This window comes from Anoplopoma fimbria, chromosome 2, assembly GCF_027596085.1.
Source record: "Anoplopoma fimbria isolate UVic2021 breed Golden Eagle Sablefish chromosome 2, Afim_UVic_2022, whole genome shotgun sequence".
Classification (NCBI taxonomy): Eukaryota; Metazoa; Chordata; class Actinopteri; order Perciformes; family Anoplopomatidae; genus Anoplopoma; species Anoplopoma fimbria.
The window spans coordinates 7,840,417-7,862,444 of record NC_072450.1 but is presented as its reverse complement, the minus strand read 5'-3'; the positions used below and the strand labels follow the sequence as shown (position 1 = coordinate 7,862,444).

Below are 22,028 nucleotides of genomic sequence, written 5' to 3'. Positions count from 1 at the left end.
ACAGGAGCAGTTTGCCTTCGCGACCGGCTAACCTTTCGTTTCTGTCAGACTCTCCGCTGGCTCGGCCGTTGCCACTTGCCCAACGTGCGAGGACAGTGCTGCAAAACCTGCAGCCAGCGTTTCCGCTCCAGCAGCAGCAGCACGTCTCGCCGCTGAGCTGCAACAAAAGTAACCGCTCATCAACAGGAACACTGGTGACATTTAAAAGCACCATTTCAAGTCAACAATCTGAGCCCTTTAACTGATTTCTTCACCACTACAGACTAATTCTGAATTAGTCCCACTCCAAAGCTCTGCATGTTTGTTCTGGTGGTTTTATTAAACAGCTCTGACATTAATTGGAAAAATAATAAAGCAGTATCCTCTATTTGCAAAATAATGAGAATGTAAATATTTCTTTGCACTTTTTATATGATGCAGTTTGACCAGAATTTCATTTCATTTATCTTTGTAACAGATGTAGCCAGCTTACTAATGCATTATTACACATGTAGATAAGCCTCAGCAGTCACTAGACGAGAAAAGATACACATGTATCATTAACCCTCATGGTTGGTACAATGCTTTCATTTTAATGACAGCAGCACAAACTGAACAGATTAAAGGTAGGCCTATTAATTTTGCAATGTGTTTTTTTCATGTATAATGTGGTACAATTGTTATGAAGCAAAAAATAAGTGGTGCATAAATGCTTCATGTGACATTTATATATAATTGACCGTTTGCTTGTTCTGCAGTGTTGAGTACGGAAACTCTAGAATAATGCGTATGATGAACAAAAAAAAATGTAACAGCTTTCCGTCTGTCTGCCTCTGACAACTTTTTTTCAAAGTTAGGCACAAATGTCTACTTGGTCTCACGGATGAACTGACTAAATATTGGTGGTCAAAGGTCAAGGACAGTACTAAATCAGAAAACACCTTTTAGCCAGACATGCTAAGGTTTGCAGCTTACATTAGAGCAGCTAAATGCACTGTTTAAATTCCTTACACTTTTGTTTTTGGTTTGGAAAAGGATAAAAAGACAAAAACCTAAACAAATTTTTCAGCATATCATTCTGGTTTCCTTGACAAAAGGCCCGGTGATTGTTACATTGGATTATTGAGTTTATGATACTCATATGTTTTGTTCAGCAAGATAATCTTCCCAAATGAACACCACTTTTATGTGTTTTGAAGCATAAATGCAATCACCATGTTAATGTAACGTAAAGAATAAGAAAAGAACCAACCGTCGTATGACTTCACGTCGCCACCTGCTTGTTAACCAACAGCTGCGTCAACCTCTTTAGTCTCATTAAGCCACTTGTCAGCAACATCCTTTATTAAGACGCATAAAAGCCTTAAAAATTCCCAAGCGGGCTATTTACTGATGTATCTTATGTCAAACGAAATGTGAAAACCACAGACCTTATTTGGGCACCGAAGCAATATCCCATTCCGAAAACAAAATCTGAAGTATTTTAGGACTTATTCATTCAGCACTCTATACAGATCACTCCAACATGTGGAGAGATCCAGAGGCTTGACAGGCCTGCTGTGCCTAGTTACGGTTGCTAAGCTATTATTGGACAAATACTTATTCGGCGGAGGGATTTAGGAAACGGTCAGTTGGTATGTTGAATGTCTGCAGAAGGTTATAAAAAATGTATTGTCACACTTTGGCTTCACCACACTATTTTTTTTTTTAAGTCACAAAGTAAAAATGTAAATGTGAAAAGTGGAGCTGCAGGAAATACTTGGTGCTAAAGGGCCACACGGGCTCCAAACACTTCATGTCAGGTATCGGCAGGCCCAGTGCCTTATCTTCTTGAATATTGGATCATTTTACGGTGTTTGTATTTACCACTTGATTGAATTGTGAGTCAAATTCAGCATTTCAGAGTTCATGTTTTTTGAAGTGATTGTGAAATGATTCAAAATTGAGGGACTCACTAGATTTGTGTCATATCACGTTAGGTTTAGTGTGGTGTATTAAGGAATTAGCTTTATATATAATGTTTTTTTACTTTAACTGTGCTTTTTGTGTTTAGCAGCTGAACTCTCCCTGACACTTCACTCTGCCAGCCTTTCCGCTCGTTCCTTCATTCACAGACGGTTGTTAACACTGACACGTACATATGTAGGCTGCAATTCACAGTCTTTTCAGCAGGAATTGAAAAGCAGTCTTATTCAATGCGGTGCAGCTCAGGCAGCTGCTGCCATCATGTCCTCCGGTATTTCTTTCTGCTGTTTATCGTCTAGTGTCAAAAATGAAAAATCTGAAGGAAAGATTTTTCCCACATTGAACAAAAAACAGTTCTTTAGAGGAATACTTCACCCACAAAATTACAATATTTATATAAATGACTGCCCCTTTTTTCCGGCATACAGGAAAAACGTTTGCCTCAAGCATTCAAGGTAACAGGCGACATTGATATACACATGGTCACCTTGTGGGTAAAGTATTACTTGAAGGAGAAAAATGAGTGGGGAAGAAAATAAATGTGCTTTTGTAAAATACTGTAACCTGATATGATGGAGTAAAGTTGTTCAATGAGTGCTGCAGCTTTACACAAACATTTCTTAGCTGGTAGAGTGGAACGTTAACGTGCCTCTTTATGTATAAGGCATTAGTTGAAAACAATCCAAAATCATATGTTGCAAAGTATTAACTAACATACTTGCTTTTCTCAATTTTTTACACACAAGCAACACAGGAAACAAGATGCAGTCGGAGTGTAGTTACATCTCACAAAGTTGGAATAATGCAGATTTAAAATGTATTTTTAATGTGTATTCTAAATATAACACCTGCCTTTTCTATATAATGTATTCATGTAAAGGGCTATTTTTTGTGTTGTAAATGTAAATTTTGTATTTAAAAGTTTACAGGTTGGTGCTGGGAGCATGAAATTTAGGTGTGGTTCATATGCTTCCGATGTCTCAAAATCCCATCCGTTTGATATTCTCAGGATTATTACTCATACAATAGGCCCCTGCCTCCTTGGTTACTGTTGCTATGCCGGTCAAGCTTTTAATTCTACTGTGGCACATATAACTTTAACAGGGTTATGGAAGTAATGATATGATGATATGATTCATTGTGACGTGTTTGTAGATCAGTTTGGAATCAGGGATGGTCTCAAACAGAGGATGTACAAAAGATAAGACAGTATAGTGATTGTGCTTGAGGCAGCTTATCGAGCTTCTTGCTAATGTCATTCATTCAATAGACCCGTTTAGGATTGCTCCTTCAATTAACAAATAGAATAAACCCCATAGGACAAGATGTGCAAAGTGCCTTAAGCCTTCCACTGTTATGCTGCACATAATAACATTACAATTTCCCCCTGTAGGTAACGTTATGTGACTGAATCAATGAGTAATGTTTCGACTGCTGAGGTCACAGATGGAGCTAAGCTACATGATAATGATGATGATGATGACACATGCTAACTCTACACCGAGATCATGCGAGACAGACTGACATTTAAAGGTGCCAGGCAATCACTACTTCAGGCTTCAAGTAATGTGTCTGTGCGTAAGCCTGTGCAGGGATCGATCAGCTACTGACAGCTAAGATATGGGTTAGATGTTTGCAAGACAACACAGAGAGGCAAGGTAGAAAAGGTGTTTTAACTCTTCTCCCGATTGGCTTCAACAAGAGCTTGATTTACAGATGGTTCATGTAGTTTTTTTTAAAAGTGCCAATGACAGTTTCTCAGATGGTTCTGTTTCAAACCATCTGTCAGGTTAGCTCATTTGGCCCTTCTGATCCGGTAGATCCAGGTATTTTTATACTCGGAAGTCAAACTTCTTCGCCTTCATGAGTCACTGATATACTTTCATAGGAAATGAATTTACAAACATATTGCAGGGATTATGCAAGCATTTCATTTTTTCTTCTTCTCAATTTAGTTGGTTGGACTGATTGTTTCTGCTCTTTTTCTGTTTTTAGAGGTTGTACATTTAATGATTGTGCTTCCAAGCACAAAATCAAGACTCTAGCCAAATGGTTATCAAAGCTACTAAACACATTTTTTTCCTATGTAATCAGTTGGCTGACTTCATCACGTAAACTTCATTTAAATGAACTGTTAATAAACTGTACGACTGTTACATATTTTTTAGAAAATGGTATTCGTATATTAATCAGTGATGTGTTACTATTACATAAGGATATTTATATACTGTGATTTATACCACGAAATAAAACATGTATGGGGGAAGAAAATGCTAATTTCAAGTCAAATATGTAAATGCCATGTTCACAAATGTCAAATGTCTGACAGTTATGCATGTGTGACTTAAGATGACAGAAACAGCTGAAACCATCAGAGAGAAAGAAAGAAAGATATGGATGAGGGTTTAAAATAAAGATTCTAACGGCAAAAAAATGATTTAAACACAGCTTTTATCACACAAGTTTGAGAGGATAATGCAGTTTAATACTGATGTGTGGAAAGTTGACATTTGACAGTGAAGAAAATGAAGGGTTTAATATATCGATCATAAGCATGCAGACGTACATACACATAATATCAAACTGGACATTACATTTGATTGGGTGGAGGGTCAGGCTTGACAAAAAGTGTGAAGAGAATTTAATTTGATCCCATCAGAGGATAGCATGCAAAATCATATCATATATCGTTAGTTACAATACAGTATAACAGCATTGGTCGTAGAGGAAACCAATGGTAAGAGGTTTAATGAAATGATCATGGAATAATCATGAGAAAGAAAATCAAAGGGAAGGATGCGTTCAGTGTCAATAGTCTGTCAGTACAGAATTGCCAGTTTCAACATGTTTCTGCAAGCCATCAAGTTAAATGTAAGTAAAGTAAAGAGTCAGTAATCGACCGGTGGCAGCGTCACCATCTGCGTGAAATCTTCATAGTTGATGCTCCCGTTGGACTTGACGTTTGCCTCTTTGAAGAGTTCATCCACTAGAAAGAAGAAGAAAGAGAAAACGGCTTTGTAAGTGAATCGACAAGCGAGAGAGAGAGTGCTGCTTGAAAACCCATTTGTCTGCCACCATTATTCACAACTCTGAAGGGTTGGAGAGTCTCTGCTGGTCTTGACCTGTGGGAGTGGGTGGAGGGGCGGCTGTGGCGTAGTGGAGAGCAAGGTAGTTCTCCAGCTTCGGCAGTCGATGTGTCCTTGGGCAAGACACTTAACCCCAAGTTGCTCCCGAAGGCTTGCCATCGGTGTGGACTGGATGATGAATGTTAGTTAGAGTCTGATGGTGGCACGTTGCATGGTAGCCTGTCATCAGTGTGTGAATGGGTGAATGATATGTAATATACTACTGATTGTAAGTCGCTTTGGATAAAAGTGTCTGCTAAATGACTGTAATATAATGAAGTGTTTGACTGTCTGACAACTCCTTCAAAGTGTGGAGCTGCCAACAGCCATAACCGGTGTGCTGAACCAGACTGAGTGAGTTTGTTGTTCCTGGAGTTATCAGCAGAAAAACTGAAATGTTTCACCTTTTGTTATTGGAGATTTCTACTTAATTTAAAGGCTCACAAATGTTTCTAATGTGGTGAATTTAATAATGTATAAAAGGAGCTGTATAAAACATTATGAACATTAATATAGCAGCAAACTGTTTGCTATGTAAAGATATAGCGCTGTAATGTCTATCCAAGCAGAGAATGAAGTCGAATGTAGTCCCTCAATGTGTTTAATTATCTTGGCTTTTCCTGCAGAATTTATGCACTGTAGTGCACGTCCTCGTGTAAACACTGTTAAACTCTGTCAGCACATTCGCCATAGTTTGCATCGTTAGTGTTATTAGCACTGTTAGCACCATTAGCCAAGAGCCGCGGGCTACCTGTCGACTTCTTGAGAGCCTTTGACAGGCAATGAAAATGCTCCCAATCTCGGATATTGCACCTTTCCAAACACCATCAGTTAACCAAAATGTACTATAATAAACATATTACAAGTAGTATTGGTGTTATGGCATGTTCTGTCTAACAACTACAAGAGTAACTTCCCATATGGAAAAGATCGTACAAAATCGTACAAAAGGCCCCATGTCGTATATATTACTTATAAGTTTCAGATAAAAGATATAAACATTTAGTAAAATGTATGTATATCTTTTCCATATGGGTTAGCATATTTACTTGCCTACTGTATTACAATTTTGAGTTACTTGTACTTTACTGCTTGCGTAGTTATTGCATGTTATGCTACTTCATACTTATTCTCCTCAAATCCTTTTGAGAGCCATAGTTACTTGTTACTTTGAGGGGGCATTTTTTTTAGCTGTAAATGTACTTTTACTTTTATTACCTTAAGTACATTTTGCTGTTTGATCTTCTGTGCTTTTTGTTACTTATGAGTTTAAACCTTGAATACGGGACTTTTACTTATAATGTAGTACTTTTACACTGTTCACATGCTACTCGAGTAAAAGGTATGAATACTTCTTCCCCCACTGGTTGGTTTTATAATTACAAAAAGAATTATACTGAAAGGTAATATGTCATAATACATCCTATGAATGTATTTCATATCTAATTTCAACTTATTTTGATTGAAGTTCATCCCTTCTGTACTAGACCTTTGAAATCTAATTTCTTTTTGACGCCAACAAAATCAAAACATCTCTTGAATACTCAAACTGCTGTATTACAGAAGCAACAGTGATCAAAGTTGCTTACAATCCCAACGGAAGGATCGGAACAGATCAGTGGCATCACTATCTGCTTCAATAGAAAAGAGAATACAGCAACTAGATGGATGTCTCCATCTAGTAAGAATCAGCTGAGATTCATTAGAATATGAATTGCTTTCTGTGCAAAGCACCCACCCAGAAGCGTTACACTGACACATTGGATTAAATCTTTAAGTTGCATGAAGCCAGCTACTGTATGAATAACAAATAGCATCAAAATTGGAAAATCAACTTATGATGCATTGGCTCTACGATAATCACTTTGCATATGAAACAAAACTTCAGTGTTGACATGTCAGATGTACAGAATCCACTGGCTCCTTAAGTTAATATGAAATAAAAAAAACTTTGGAAAAACAGAGTGCACTAAAATGCTTCACAAAGAATCTGCTGTTCTTGAATTATCCAAACAAAAAAAGTGCATGCTTCATCGTAATTTCCAGAATTACATAATAATGATTTTATTTATTTATTTTTTCAAGATATTTAGTTTGACTACAGCTTTACATCACAGCCTGGCAGCATTTTGAGTATTTATTCATTGTTGTGGATTATAGAAGCGGTGTGCAATTTCCCAGGGAGATAATAAGCTAAATCTAAAACTAGACTCATTGTAATCAGAGTTACAGTGGATTGTTGCATTTGTGCCACAGGAATATGGAGTAAATGTGACACATGAGAGGAAAGTCGCTGTAAATATTATAAGTTGAAGAGGGGGAGAGCGGTTGAGGAGGGCCGGGCTAGAAGCCATTATTTTGACTGAAATATGTATTGATTTTTCTCATCTCATGAGTACAAACATCAATAAAAGTTTCCCTCTTATGCAAATTCCAAATCCTCCCGAATCCCAAACCCCTCTTAAGAAATCCCGGTTGAAGTTTGACATTCACTGCAGTCATAAAGTATTAGCGCGGACATATATCATTCATTATTTTGTCCCTCCACTGAATTTTGAATGAAATGATTGACATTCAAGGTGAAGGGTATTCTGAAGTGTTCACAATCTCTTTATTTTTCATTCCTTATGGGAATGAATAAAAAGTTCTACAAATTCAACATGGTTAATTGGTTTTTGGTTATTATACCTTCAGAATTTAACCTCATAATTTGATTTAAAATCCAGTGTGTCATTTCACAGAGCCAAATAGAGGGATGATGTATTTTGTAGGCCAAACCAGAAATTAGCATCACACGAGCTCCCATTTTGGATTATTGCAGAAAATATGACTTCAAATATTACCGAGCTAAAGGCGGACAAGTGTTCAAGCGATGGGGTCTTGTAATCTCAGTTAGACACTTGTTACCAACTGCCTTTTTTAAGACCCATAAAAGCTTTAAAATGCACCAGTTGGGTATCTACTTACGTATTTCATTGCGTAGAACAATGTTAAAACCTTAAAACTTCTAAGAAATCTTATTTAAGGCATTTTACCAAAAAAACTAACTCATTTCTGGGTTTGAGGATTCATTCCTGCAGCAATCTATAAACTGTCCAAAAATGTACAGACTCAGATCCATACATCGACGTGTTTACTGTTTACTGTGATTATTTTTAAAAAGTGCAATAACCTCAAATTGATAAGAAAAAAAAGTTTTTTTACAAGTTTTACTGTAGCTCCCTATCAACACTTAACCAGCTTCCTCCAGTCTTTTCGTCTTGAGGTTGCTCATTTATTAAAATCAGCATTTACTTCACCTTCTTTGTTTGTGAGTTTCTCCCCCAACAAGGTGAGCTTGGCCCGGAGCTCGGACGCCTGGATGTATCCTTTCTTCTGTTTGTCCGTCATCCTAAAGGCGTCCAGGATTTCAGTCTTGGAGTCTTCCTGCTGCATCTGTCTGTGCATCATCGTCAGAAAGGTGGAGAAGTCCAGCTCGCCGTTCTTTTCTAAATGTGAATGTAAAACAAATATTAGGTCTGTGTCAAAAGATAACGGAAGATTGTGCACGAGTTGACAAGTTTTGACAATAATTGTATTATATTTTACCACTTTGTGGATCAAAATATCAGTATTGTCAATTAGAGAAAAAAGTGGTGTTTTTTTTTTACTTGATGCTCTTTCTAAGACTTCTCCCTTTATTTCATTAAGGGTTTCTAGTGGACTTTTTCATATTATTTTCAAGGGTCTAAGAATAGAGTGCTTTTTTCTGTATGTTGTACAGGGTTGGAGCTTTAGAAATGAAAGAGACGATTTGTGTCACTTTTTCAATATATAACTGCCTTGAACTCAACATTTTACAATAACCCAATAATAGTAATAAATATCAAGGATATAAAGCCACACCCAAAGTAAACACGGATCTAAACAAACTCGACCTCACAGTTTTAGTGTAAGACTGTTTTTGACTTCTTAAACCACTGTCGCCATGAACAAGTTTTCACACCCTTCACTGGCCCACAAACAGCAGATTTACTGTATGTTGTACTTTACCTATTTTGTGAACTTGTAGATGTCTGTCAATTTCCCCGAACGTGGGGCTTGTACCCAGACAGCGCATAACCGTGATCAGATCTTTGACAACAATCTTGCCCTTTTGTTTCTTGTCGTACAAGGAGAAGCACTCCTTGAACTCTGAAAGTGAAATGAAAACAAGTATTGGAGTACATCAGCATAGTTTATTTCATTGTAATATTTAGTAAGGATCATTCTCAGCATAGTTTATTCAGCAGGTTAACTTAGAAACACGTTGGAATTATGTCACAGGAACTTTTAAGACTGGACATGGTCGCCCTTTGTTCCTAAAGTGCTTCCTTATTTCTTTTTCAAAATGTACTGGTTATTAAAACATACATGTGCAGTACTTTTGGAAAAGACATATTGTCAAATAAAGCATTTCAAACATTAGTTAATAATCATAAGACAACGGTGCTGTGAAATACTCTTACCGTGTATTTGAACTGGTGTGAAGAATTTAGCCTGCAAGGTGACATTAGAAAAGTGTCACTTGGCAGGTAAGTACACCAAAAAATACTGTTACATGAGAAAATACATGAAAAAAAGGTCTAACGGAAAGAATTTCTTGCTCTTACCATTTTGTTGCAGTTGCTTTGTTTCTTTCCAGGAAGAAGAGTTTCCTGTGGTCTGCGTCACCTGTCCCTGCACCTCTGTTTAAAGTCCACCACCTGAAAGCCTCCACGTAATTTAATATGTGTTGCTGTGGAAACGCAGATACCAGATCCACAGGGCTGCATTGTCCTTTCCCTTTCCCCCCCCACCACTCCAACGAAAGCAATGGACCAATATTTATAAGTCATAATATGATACTACGGTGTCTGATAATGAAATGAAGTAGTTTGTAACCACATAAATAACAAGATTTGAAATAACTTTAAAGGCAGAATGAGTAATATTCTCTTTAAAAAACACGGTATTGTGTTTGGGACGTTTATGGGCGTCAACCTCTATAAAAACATAGATACCAGGTGTGATCACCAGCTGGTGAGCACCGTAACTTTAACCATGGTCAGGGGGCGTGTGCTACCAGTGGTGTTGAATGGTGGAGGAGGGGACAACTTTGAATGCTGTGTTCACAAACTGCAACTCACAATCCTCCGCCTTTAACTTTATGTGAAATAAGTGATGAGCTCTTTGTAAATATAATTGATTTAAAGTACATTTAGGGTCTAATAAGGTATGTTAAGAGAAAAAAGCGAGTAATAACCACCAATTGGACGTCATTTCAACATTTTAATTAAGATAAATGTAAATTTAACCAATGAGGAACCAGTAACTAAACAGTATTTTATCAGCAACAAAGTGATCTTAAGCAAAGGAACAATACTGTACAAAAAAATATTAAGAACAATAACTCAACATGTAAAAAAACTAATCAGTAAAGTAACAGTTTAACAGTTGAATTCAGTTTTCAGAAGAAAAGAAAATATTTGTATCTCAAAAGTGATTGCTCCTTTCCTTGACATTTTGACTAATAAAGGCATCTGTAGAATAGACTTCTTTTCATTGTGAACACTAACAGTGTACATAACTTTCAAACATAGTGTCAAGAATAAGGCCATGAAAGAACAACATGTTGGCAGTAGGGCTGTAATATAATACAGCACTATGACCACATAGGGAAATGTAATAGTTCACAGCTCTCTTGTCTAAATGACTGACAATATAAATTTCACTTAATCAGTAAAAGCGTGAAACTTGAAATACCTGAGACAATTTATTCTTTTTTAAGTTTTAGCTTTAGTTTTCTAGTTAGTATTCGGTTTCTATATCACGTTTTATGTACTTGCCTTTCTGACTCACCAACAGACCCTGTTGTTCACAAACATCAATGCCACAGTCATGTAACTTTTTTAACACATCTTGTTTTTGTTTTGTTTTATCTTTTAGCTTTGTGGTATTATATTTGACGATTCTGTCTTTTCTGTAGAACTTGAATTGGTTGTTTTCTGTTTACTTTGTATCTAAATTGTTTTTTTTTTACCATCTCGCTTGACAAGTGCTGTGTAACTTAAATGTATTATTTTCATTCTTCTTCTTTTCTTTCATGGAAGCCAACATCTGATGAACAACCTTGATGGCACCTTTACAGATTGAGTTAAAGAACAATCTCACAGCATCCATTCATCAACTAATGGAATTATTTGAAGAGATGAAGGTAAAACATTTTTTTTTCATATTTTTCAGTGAATGTGCTGTCGATATATTCACCTTCAGTTTGTTCATCAAAAGGTCAACTGCGCATTCACTTGGCTGGTTAGGAGTCAGTGGGTGTACTGGTTTTTTTTTGTCAAATGTTAAGAACAGTTGGTGCTGGTCTGTGTTTTTACAAAGCTGGATTACCAATAAGAGAGCAAAACTGACCCTGATTCCAAAAACCCTCAGGGGCCTGAAGGCCACATGACTGAGTGGAGATTAGTTTGTGGTCATTTTATGAATTTAAAAAGTTGTTAGTAGTGTGTATGACTATAGCAAAATTTAAACTGACATTTAGAGCCCTAAATTGGCGGCTTGTTCGAGCCCTGTATAAGCATCTGTTGACATTACACTCACATGGTGCATATCCTTTCTTAGTCTCAGACGTCACAAGATCCAAACTGTTTTTACAGATCTGATTGAATGTACAAATTCAGACCGAACATCACACTTTCATCCGTTAAAAGTCTTTGTATCGATATAGTACGAAAGAGAGGAGATCAATCCCCTTTATGGTTGATGCGCGTCGACAACCGTCATCGATGTCTGAGTGCAGCCATTACCTCCATCACAGGAAGCCCGCTGAAGAAAGAAGACGTAAGCATTAGTCATTTCATACAAACGTAAGTGGCCTTCGATTCAGAAATATTTTTTTCCTCGGACACAGAGCTATTCAGACCTGGACTGATGTAACTCAGTGGTTCTGCTTGATGTGTAAGGTATAGTAGGACCAGGGTTCTGGCACATAAATGAGTCCGGGGTACTTGTTGCGTAACACCGGATCGTTCCACAGATAGACCACCCACAGTGACACCAGGAGCACAGTAACACTGAAACTGCAGAACAGGAACAGGCCGTTGCTGTCTGGACTGACGCCTTTTCGATGTTGATGGATCACCATGACAACCATGGCCAAGAAGGTGAGGAGGAAGAGTTCAGTGATTTGTCCTTCAGTGACCAGGTACCTGAAAGAAATCAAGCAAGAGAACTCAGAGAGAAACACTAACTTGTAATAACAACTGTAACTTTCACAATAAGCACACAATGCAGCTTTTTATTGTTTAAGGAAACTTAAGATCAACATCTGTTGCACAATGAAAATGTTCACTTCACTTATAACATTAGCAGTGCAATATCATTATGAAATTACTTTTTGAGGAGAGCAGCTATGATTTGAATTTCAGTAAGTGTGTTCAATACTTTTTCCCTGTGTCATTCCATCTTATTACACATAACTTAATTTCTGAACTTATTTGTTATTTTCTTGTATGTATGGATTACTTGGGTTGTTACCGACATCTGGTGAAATTTTCATGTCAATGGCACCTTTAGAAATATATTTACTGAGAAAAATGGTGACGTGTTCAATACTTATTTTACCCGCTTTACGGACAAGGAAGGCTCTAGTTTGTGGTTTTATTAAAGACCATTATCAGATTTTTCTGTTCCTTTACAATTTCATATCATTCAGACGACTGAAAAGGTAGCCTTTAACAAACCATGTATTCATGGACGAAGGGCACAGAAGATTTTTTCAAAGACGTGAGAAGGCGACTGACCAATAGTAGAGAGCGCTCGGTCCCAGCAACAGACACCCAGACACAGGCAGCCTCTTCTGTTCTTCAACCTTGGTGAAGCAGCCGGTGAAGTAGATGAACAGAATGATGAAGAAAGGAATATACCTAGAATCAAACAAGAGTCAGAAAATTGTATAGTCCATTGCTGCCGTTTAGATTCAAGTATTTCTTTGTAAAGGGATGATGCAAACCCTGCAGGGCTGAGTGAAAGAAAGAACAATTTCATTTCACAACATTATTTGACTTGGTGGCATGAAAAAGTTTTTGTCCGAAAACAAAGGTATCAGTTTCATAAATTGAATATCTGGGAGAATAATGGATAAATATTGTACCATGGCCACAGAAAATTTGTCTGGCAGGTTTCAGTTAAAATCATCATTTCAGGCCTCTGTATTACCAGTCATGTTGTAAAACAGAATAAAACAACAAGAGGTGAAATGATGAGTCAATAATCTGCAACTATTATTATAATCTAACGATTTTTTTATATGGAAAAGTTGTCAAAGATAATTCCGTTAGTAAACCGGTCAACTCGTGCACACAGCTTCTGCCTTTACAACTAGTCTGGTAACTGTGAAATGTTAGTGCATATTTCGTTCGCAATTTATAAAAAAAAAAAGACAAATTCAAAGGGATCCCTGTTCATTTATGTGTTCATGTAAAAAAAAGAAAATAAATAAAAATCAAGGGTGCCCTGGTATTAAAGAGCCAAAGCGATGACCATGAACTGTATCATCCCCAATTTACTATCAGCCATGGACCTTGGTTACAGGTCATTCCTCATCTCTCACTAGGGCTTGGCAATATATTATTTATTATATCCATATTGTGATATTAGACTCTTAGATTTTAGATATCATAATATGTCATATGAGACTGTTCTAGCTGTTCTATTATTTGCCTTGACCCACTTAGTCATTATATCCACATAACTGATTATTATTTATCTCTTATCTTATTTTGTAAAAGCGCCAACAGTCGACCCTACGATATATGAAAATATTGTGATATTGGATTTTCTCCATATTCCCCTGTTTGTCATCGCTCCACTGTCGCTAACCTTTCTTTAGAGTGCAATTCTAAAACACTGCTTTTGTTGAATAGTGGATGGTTGAGACAGACAGGGAAAGAGTGGAGAGGGGGAAATTGCCTGCAACCAAGGTCCCTGCACAGTCACAAACTGGAGACATTGTGGTTTTATGGTATGTGTCTTAAACTCTCCATCCCGATACACTTTTAATTGATTTTATTAGAATTAAATTTGAAGCGGTGTCTGATTGAGTCATAAAACTAAAAGCCAATTCGCCTGGGTCCAGACATTTGAATCCATCTTCTACACCGAGTCAGAGTCGGTCAATCCCGTCTGATATCAGGCAAAAGGCCAACGCCAGTAAAAGTAAATTGAGGGAGAGCTATACCTCCTCTTGCTGCTAATGTAGCCCCATTTCACCACATTTGTTTAATAATGTTTTCAGACCACATTTCTCAGATTCTGCCTCTCTTTTCCTGCATGTTGTTGGACTCATTTTCAGGTCAGCACACTCAACCTCACACAGCTGGTGTAAACAGACCTGCTCAGTGGGCTCATCCAAAACTGGCTGCAGATATTATTGTCCCCGCTGTGTTAACATTCTCCCAATCCATCATTTAATTGGTTTCTTGCATCTAAGTGTTTTCAAAAGACACAACAGAACATACCACATCAGGTGTCCCAGGTGTTCATCATAATAATACAGCAGCTCAAAGGAGTCAATCTGTGAAGGAAGAACAGAAATAAATTAAACATTCTCATTACAACATTAACAGGTGTGTTTTAACGGTACTTTAATATACTTTATGATATTCTGTGTCTCTGTCCTGTGCAACAGTGCCACCTACTGTTTTAGTACCAGTTACACTTTATTATGGCTATTCAGCAGCCATCACATCCACAGACTGGGTGCAAATTAGAGGAAACGCAACAAATGCAGATGCTTCTACACAGAACATGAATGGAACCTGAGTGGTTTAAGCACCAATATGATGTGAATCATATGATATGGTCTTCACAGTCACCAGATCTCAACCCAGTTGAACACTTAGTAGAGCAACTTGCAACAAAAAATAAGGGAATATCTTATGTTAATGTTAGGGCAGTTGAAGTGAGTTTGTTTTGGTTTTTCCTCTTAATTTGTCCCCCATCTACAGTTAAACACCACACCCATTTGACCAATGTAGAATATATTGATCGACTCCTACAATATGTGGATTGTAACCACCTTCTTTTTGCTCTACTTTGACTCTTAAATGACACTCAAGCGCTCGCCAAACCCTCTAGGCTTTGAGCACAATTTCCTGTCCACCATCTTATTTGAAAATGTATTTATTAAAAAAAAGCTGTGTCAAATCTTTCTGCATCTACAGTCTTCTTTTAGTGTGAAAAGCTGTGTGTGTGATAACACAGTATACAATTACACTGCTGGTATTACTTCCTCTTCTGTAAATCCTCATGAAAAGGTGAATGTAATCTATTAATTCCAAACACTTTACTTTTACATGTAGATCAATGCCCCTCAGCAACTCTTCATGCAGTTTAATGATGTGGCGTTAAATCCATTTAATGGCTTCTATCAGCAATTTACTTGACCTACTTGCAATTAACTTAAAAAAAGATGCATTGCAAATATTCATTGCTTTTCCACATGTATCAGTTCTTAAGAAATCTGACAGTATTATAATTGGACACATACTTCTCATAGCTCCACAGCTTCATTAATAAATTGCAATGCTCTTAAAACAGTCAAACTAATTTGAGAGTTAATTTGAATTTGAATTTACACAACTTTAATTAAACAGCATCCGACAGAGGCATCTGCACTTAAAGCACAATGTTATCAAAAGTTTAATTTGATAAGATTTAACTCTCTCACATCGCGGCTTTGGTGTTTGACAGTGAAATATCATTCATGGTGTTTATATAACTTAACTTATAGTTCATTTTGTTCTGATACATTGAATACAGAGAATTTAGATCATATGTGTTTTGTGTTGGTATCACTAAATTGCACACAATACGACATGTATTATACCCACAAAAGTAGCACAATAAGTTGTTTACAATTCCTTGACCTGACAAACTGGAGCTAAAAGACGATAAGAAAGTATTATGCTGAGAAGGCTGAATGCAAGGACACCTAATAGACCCTATACATGGGGCGGCTGTGGCGGAGTAGGTTCGATATCCGTGGTTCGAGACACTTGGGCAAGACACTTAACCCCAAGTTGCTCCTGAAGGCTTGCCATCGGTGTGGACTGGATGTTGCATGAATGTTAGTTAGAGTCTGATGGTGGCACCTTGCATGGTAGCCTGTCATCAGTGTGTGAATGGGTGAATGATATGTAATATACTACTGATTGTAAGTGGCTTTGGATAAAAGCGTCTGCTAAATGACTGTAATGTAATGTAATGTAAATACATGCGTTGTGATGTTGTCAATGGGTTAGCATGCATTTTCATAACGTTATGTGTGCAGTATCCTGACAAAGACTCCGTACAGGGAAAGTGAAAGTGGTGGTATGATTAGATGTATTGTAGCTTTGCATCCTTGTATCAACAAAAAGTAAATAACAAGTCTGAATAATACTGAGCCCAGACTGTAAAAAGTCTAAATAAGTCAATTCAGACACAAGTACACAGTAAAAAACAAAAGAATGTCTCTCAAAATGCTCAGAACAGAACACAGAAAGAAGTCACTTGTCCCTTTAGGTTTTTTATGCAACGTTGTTTTTTAATGGACTTAAAATATACGTCTCGGTCCAAATGTATGGTAGGGAGTAGAGAATCAGATTTATCGACTACATGTAAATGTTTAATAGTAATCAAAGTATTACAGTATATCCAAACGTGTTTTATAATTTCTGGCCTTAACCTGATTTCTCCTATTAACCTCCGTCACTAATGGTCGCCCCACTGGCCAGGAAGCAATAAAGATACACAAGACATCAACTTTTAGAGCCAGCTATAGAATCTAACCAGTGCCAGTCTTAAAGTGAAAAACACAAACATTAGTTAACCTATATACTGTATTAGCCCTGCCTCATATCCTGCCCTAGATATGCTGAACATCATCTTTTTTATATCTTGTTGACAACCACATCATTGTCAACAGTAGGATGCTCGGTGCTTGGTGAGGGAAAAAATAAATAAATAAAGATGTGATAGCAGCGACAGAGCAGAGAGAAAAATAAGATGCACTCCTACACAGCGGGAAAGATTCTGCTCGATCAAACAGGTGTGAAAATACTGACGTTATGTATGGCGTGTCATAGGTGGACAAGAAAAGCTGAATATTCTCTGGAGAGTCATGGCAAGCGACACAAACTTTTTCTGACAAAACAATTTTTCTGTTGTATGACAATATGAATAAATATAATAATAGATTATGTAAATGAGTATAGAGACCAGGAGTTTTATCAACCTCTTACCAAAGATATCTGATATTTTGACAATTATTTCAGTGTATTCCCGTGTTCCATATCTGCATATCATAGAATAAACACAATAGATACTCACCAGTGAGGCAGGTTCGAGGTCTTTGATGATGGGGTTCTCTCTGACTGACAGGTGGAGCTGGTAGCCACTCAGGATGAGCCGATGGTTGATGGAGTCTCCCACCAGGTGGATGCTGGCTCCCATCACAAAAGTGATGATGCAGAGGTAGACTGCTGAGCGAGGAAGAGCCCTGGGACTGCGCTCAATCAGCTGAATGGAGCAAGAACACTTTTCGTTTTATAATGCAATCACAGGCACAACCTCCATCCCTTAAGAAAAGCAGGTAACTTGCTTTATTTCACCCTGTTTTCTGCCTATTTCTCTGCAGAAGTTCAAGAATCAATCCCCAGGTCTTTGTGTTTGTGTGGAAGAAGCTCACCAATGGGCACTGAAAAGCAGGTATGGCTACTTTTTACTTTGTGTCTGATTAGCTTTAGACAAATCTGCAGTAGGAAAACAATGCACACAATCCTTACTGAGGCTATTTTGATTACTAATAATTAAAATGTTGGATCTCATAAAGCTTGTAATCAAACCGGCTAACCCAGGGCTGGCCCACTCAGGTACATTATCATTACAATCACTTGTAAGGGTGAATTACAGGCCAATCATAAGCAACACTGACAGAACAAGAGCCTCAAGTGCATTTCTCTGCAGAATCAAGAAGCAAAAATATCCAATATGGATAGTAGACAAGGATAAAATCCTTAAAGTGTTAGGCTATGTTGGGAAAACAATCACAATCTAATCATAATCGTAGTCAGAATTTACAACACATGAACTGGTCTAGAATGGGACTGAGACGGGAATAAAATACAGAGATTTGTTTATTTTGTGTCTCAAGATGAACAGACTGTTATAAGGAATATAATGAATGGAAAAATAAGCAACACAAACATTAGTACAACTAGATGTAAGTACATGTTTCTGTTGGTAAAGAATTGAGGTCTGTGTGACCAAAGCGTTGCAATGTTTTCATTGTAAAAAAAAAAATAAGAAAAAAAAAATCATACACAAAGGCTCTGGCAGGCTTTATATGAGGTGTATGTGAAATATTTCTTATTCAGTCATGTCATGTTTCCCTGCATTGATGGAATAGGTGAAAAAGTAACCCACAGTGAACACCAATCAATGTCAGGAATGAAAGACTTTCAGCATAATTAGTACGCCACAGTAAATGTCATTCATAATTGGCTCCTAGTGTTAACTAGTTTGCTGCTGAATGTTTGAGCTGTGTCTATAAATGAGTTGTATGAATCATTGAGAACCAAATGGTTTCCTGCTTTGTCACAAGCAGCACTTTTGACCATGTAGGGGTCAATTATACCCGTCCGTCGATGTTGGTTAGTAGGTAGCTGTGTACATGTTTTCTTCTGGTGGTGACCATGATGGGCATGCTTTAAAAAAAGCTATTTCATTAGGAGAGTAAGTTTTACTTTGGGGTTTAATCAGTCTGATATAGAGAAGAAAAAGTAAACTTTTTAAGACACACTGCATATTCTTTGCACTTGTCTCTCTCACAATCACCAAAGCCCTTTGGTGTGTTGACACTTACCTTGAGCATTAGGAATGGTGTTATGACATTGTAGGCCATGTGGAAATAATCTCCAGCACTGGGCTTGTTCAGGGGAAACCACTCCAGAGGAAGGATTATCTAAAACATATGATACCAAGAAACTATTTGGTGTTCAATGCTCCATGAAATGTGGTGTAACCATCCATTTTTTTTATCATATCACGATTTAAAATTGCATGTAAGTGAAACGTGCATTGATCTCCCTTACCATGACGATGGGTCTTCCAAAGTCCAATATCCAGTTTTGCAGAGTCAGACAGAACCACAGGTCAAAGTGGAAATTTGACCTCTTCTGCTGTGGCACGATTTCCTTCGAACCACCAGGAGTGCTGTCAACATACATTTACAAAAAATGTAAGTAGTTGTTATAAAGCAACATTACAAAAGCAAAGGGTAGAAAAGAGGTTGAGCATTTAATAGACATGTAGGGAATACTGTAGAAAAGTGAGGTTTACTATGTAGTATTTACTACTGCAGTAAATTCAGATTAAAACACATGGGGGCCTTTGCTGCTTTTTACTAATAGTAACTACTTAATTACTTGTATGGCCAAGTGATCTTTTATATAAAATGTAACAAATCATTTTGCTTAGCAATAGTCATACCTATACAAGATGCTATGTACATATCCAATGAAAATAAAAGAAAACCTTTCTGGGGCTATTTGCACTTAAGAGTTTAACTTGAATACTCTAGCTACTAGAATCTAGCAGATAATGGTAAATATGTAAAAATAAAAAAAAAAAGGTTGATTGCACAATGTAGTGTATAAATACTATCATAAGCAGTTAATTTACAGTATGTTTGCTTTAAGAACAAACATGTTTTTTATTCCTGCTTGTCAACACCAGCAGCACAGATATGGATTACTAATAGAGCTGTCAACCTCAATCACAGCTGGAAACCCTCCTGTCATTCAAATATCCAATTATGTTGCTAGTAGCAACCGCTACCTGCACCGTTTAACTGACAATTGTTACACCTGCCATTTTTGTCAGATCTGTGTGTTTTAACAAACACCTTTTTTCTCACCCAGAGGTGCCCTTTTGGGGGCATTTTCTGTAGGTATTTTTTTTTTAAACTAGCTGTTTTGTCAAATAACTAATTGGACAGCTAGATGTTATGTTTTTGTGGATGTTGTTTCCTTGTGACTGTAGGCCTACTAACTAACCAATGCATGCACCTTTTTGGTCAAACTCTTGTTTATGGTATGCCATCTTTTTCTGATTTCTAACATACAGTACCAGTCAAAAGTTTGGACACATTACTATTACTATTACCTGTACTATTACGCATATTAGCTTTGCTTCCACCCTGAAGCCCTTTTTGCTTTCTCGCTTTGCAGGTTTCCATGAATCGTTGTGGAACCTGGACCGTAGTCGTGCCTCTTGCTGTGGGCTGACACCCACTGCTACTTCGATTATTATTATTAGTCACATTACTATTACTATTCCCTATTTCATAATTCTACTATAATAATTGCTGCTGTTATTATAAGTAGTCTTAATTTTTTCCTTCGTTACTCTGTTTACTACTCTTATTATATGAATCATTTATGTCATCTACATTGAATGTGTTGTATCTAAGAACTGTTATGCTGTTCATTCTGTACACATGACATCTATTGCATTCTGTCCATCCTGGGAGAAGGATCCCTCCTCTGTCTCTCCCAGAGGTTTCTTCCTTTTTTCTCCCTGTTAAAGAGGGGGTTTTTCTTGAGCTGATGTGAGGGCTCCGGGACAGAGGATTTTTCTAAGGACCCTGTTAAAGGGTTTTTAGGGGAGTTTTTCCTGTGTGAGGGTGTGGACGATGTGAGGTCTAAGGACAGAGGATGTCTCATGTGTACAGATTGTAAAGCCCGCTGAGGCAAATTTGTAATTTGTGATTCTGGGCTATACAAAATAAACTGAATTGCTCAAATGCTCAACAAACCAGAATATGTTTTATATTTTAGATTCTTCAAAGTAGTTGAATGAGAAGGTGTGTCCAAACTTTTGACTGGTACTGTATGTTATTTACTGGTTCTGTCCATAAAAATACTTTAAATGTGAAGCATACAAATGAGAGAAGTGTGCCTTTAACAGCCAGATAACTACTTAAATTAAGGGGATTGGGCAACAAACCTACTGTGTAAAGGGGAAAATATATTAATGTTCTAGGTTAAAATAAGTCATTTATAGCAGAAAGCCATGAATTTGAATTACTCCCATGTTACAAGAAGCATACCATTATACAGTACCAGTCAAAGGTTTGGACACACCTTCTCATTCAATGGTTTTTCTTTATTTTTCTTTTTTATTTTTTCTACATTGTAGATTAATATTGAAGACATCCAAACTATGAAGGAACACATATGGAATTATGTGGTAAACAAACAAATGCTCAACAAACCAGAATATGTTTTATATTTTAGATTCTTCAAAGTAGTTGAATGAGAAGGTGTGTCCAAACTTTTGACTGGTTCTGTACAACCACAAACAGCTACAACACTTGTTGCTAGGTAACAGCAACGTTTGCATAAAGTGTACAAACCTCGGTGGTATAGTCGGGTGTGCATCGTTTCCTCGTCGTTTTCGTACAGACTTCATTTTGTCTCCCGTGTTAGCTACAGTAAACACCTGTCTGTCAAACAGCTCAAATTCACTTCCTGGTTGCCGCCTTGGCCCCGCCCCTTCGCCCCTCGTCGACCAATCAGACTGCAGCAGAGGCGTTCGAATTGGATAAGGGTAGAGTGAACCCTGAGTACTGATTTGTAGGCGAATCAGCAAATTCTACAAGATTATTATTATTATATTCCTTTATTGATCCCCATGGGGGAAATTCAAGTGTTGCAGCAGCTCAACTACACAGACACAGACAATAAATACACATACTATACAACTACACAGACAATAAATACACATACTATACAACTACACAGACAATAAATACACATACTATACAACTACACAGACAATAAATACATACTATACAACACAGACAATAAATACACATACTATACAACTACACAGACACAGACAATA

General features: G+C 37.2%; 3 protein-coding genes across 3 annotated transcripts in view; 1 reads left to right on the top strand and 2 right to left on the bottom strand.

Moving 5' to 3' along the window:
* Window positions 1-321, top strand: part of LOC129102433 (A disintegrin and metalloproteinase with thrombospondin motifs 7) — a 62,659-nt gene extending 62,338 nt beyond the window's left edge. The window contains exon 25 of the mRNA XM_054612582.1: window positions 5-321. Within this exon, the coding sequence (XP_054468557.1) occupies window positions 5-156 (152 nt within the window). The 3' untranslated portion in view covers window positions 157-321. The remainder of the gene's footprint in view (window positions 1-4) is intronic.
* A 4,086-nt stretch (window positions 322-4,407) lies between these two features.
* LOC129104479 (calmodulin-like protein 4) lies at window positions 4,408-9,791 on the bottom strand. Its single transcript, XM_054615190.1, has 5 exons — window positions 9,701-9,791; window positions 9,557-9,587; window positions 9,102-9,242; window positions 8,369-8,557; window positions 4,408-4,930 (listed from the first exon to the last, which is right to left on the bottom strand). Exons 1-5 carry the CDS (start codon window positions 9,701-9,703, stop codon window positions 4,833-4,835), a joined length of 462 nt encoding a protein of 153 aa, XP_054471165.1. The 5' UTR covers window positions 9,704-9,791; the 3' UTR covers window positions 4,408-4,832.
* Window positions 9,792-10,391: 600 nt separating this feature from the next.
* On the bottom strand, window positions 10,392-21,624 carry cln6a (CLN6 transmembrane ER protein a). The gene is made up of 8 exons (XM_054615576.1): window positions 21,538-21,624; window positions 19,214-19,334; window positions 18,985-19,083; window positions 17,451-17,639; window positions 14,597-14,652; window positions 12,881-13,003; window positions 12,001-12,286; window positions 10,392-11,903 (listed from the first exon to the last, which is right to left on the bottom strand). Exons 1-7 carry the CDS (start codon window positions 21,591-21,593, stop codon window positions 12,016-12,018), a joined length of 915 nt encoding a protein of 304 aa, XP_054471551.1. The 5' UTR covers window positions 21,594-21,624; the 3' UTR covers window positions 10,392-11,903; window positions 12,001-12,015.
* Between the last annotated feature and the right edge of the window lie 404 nt (window positions 21,625-22,028).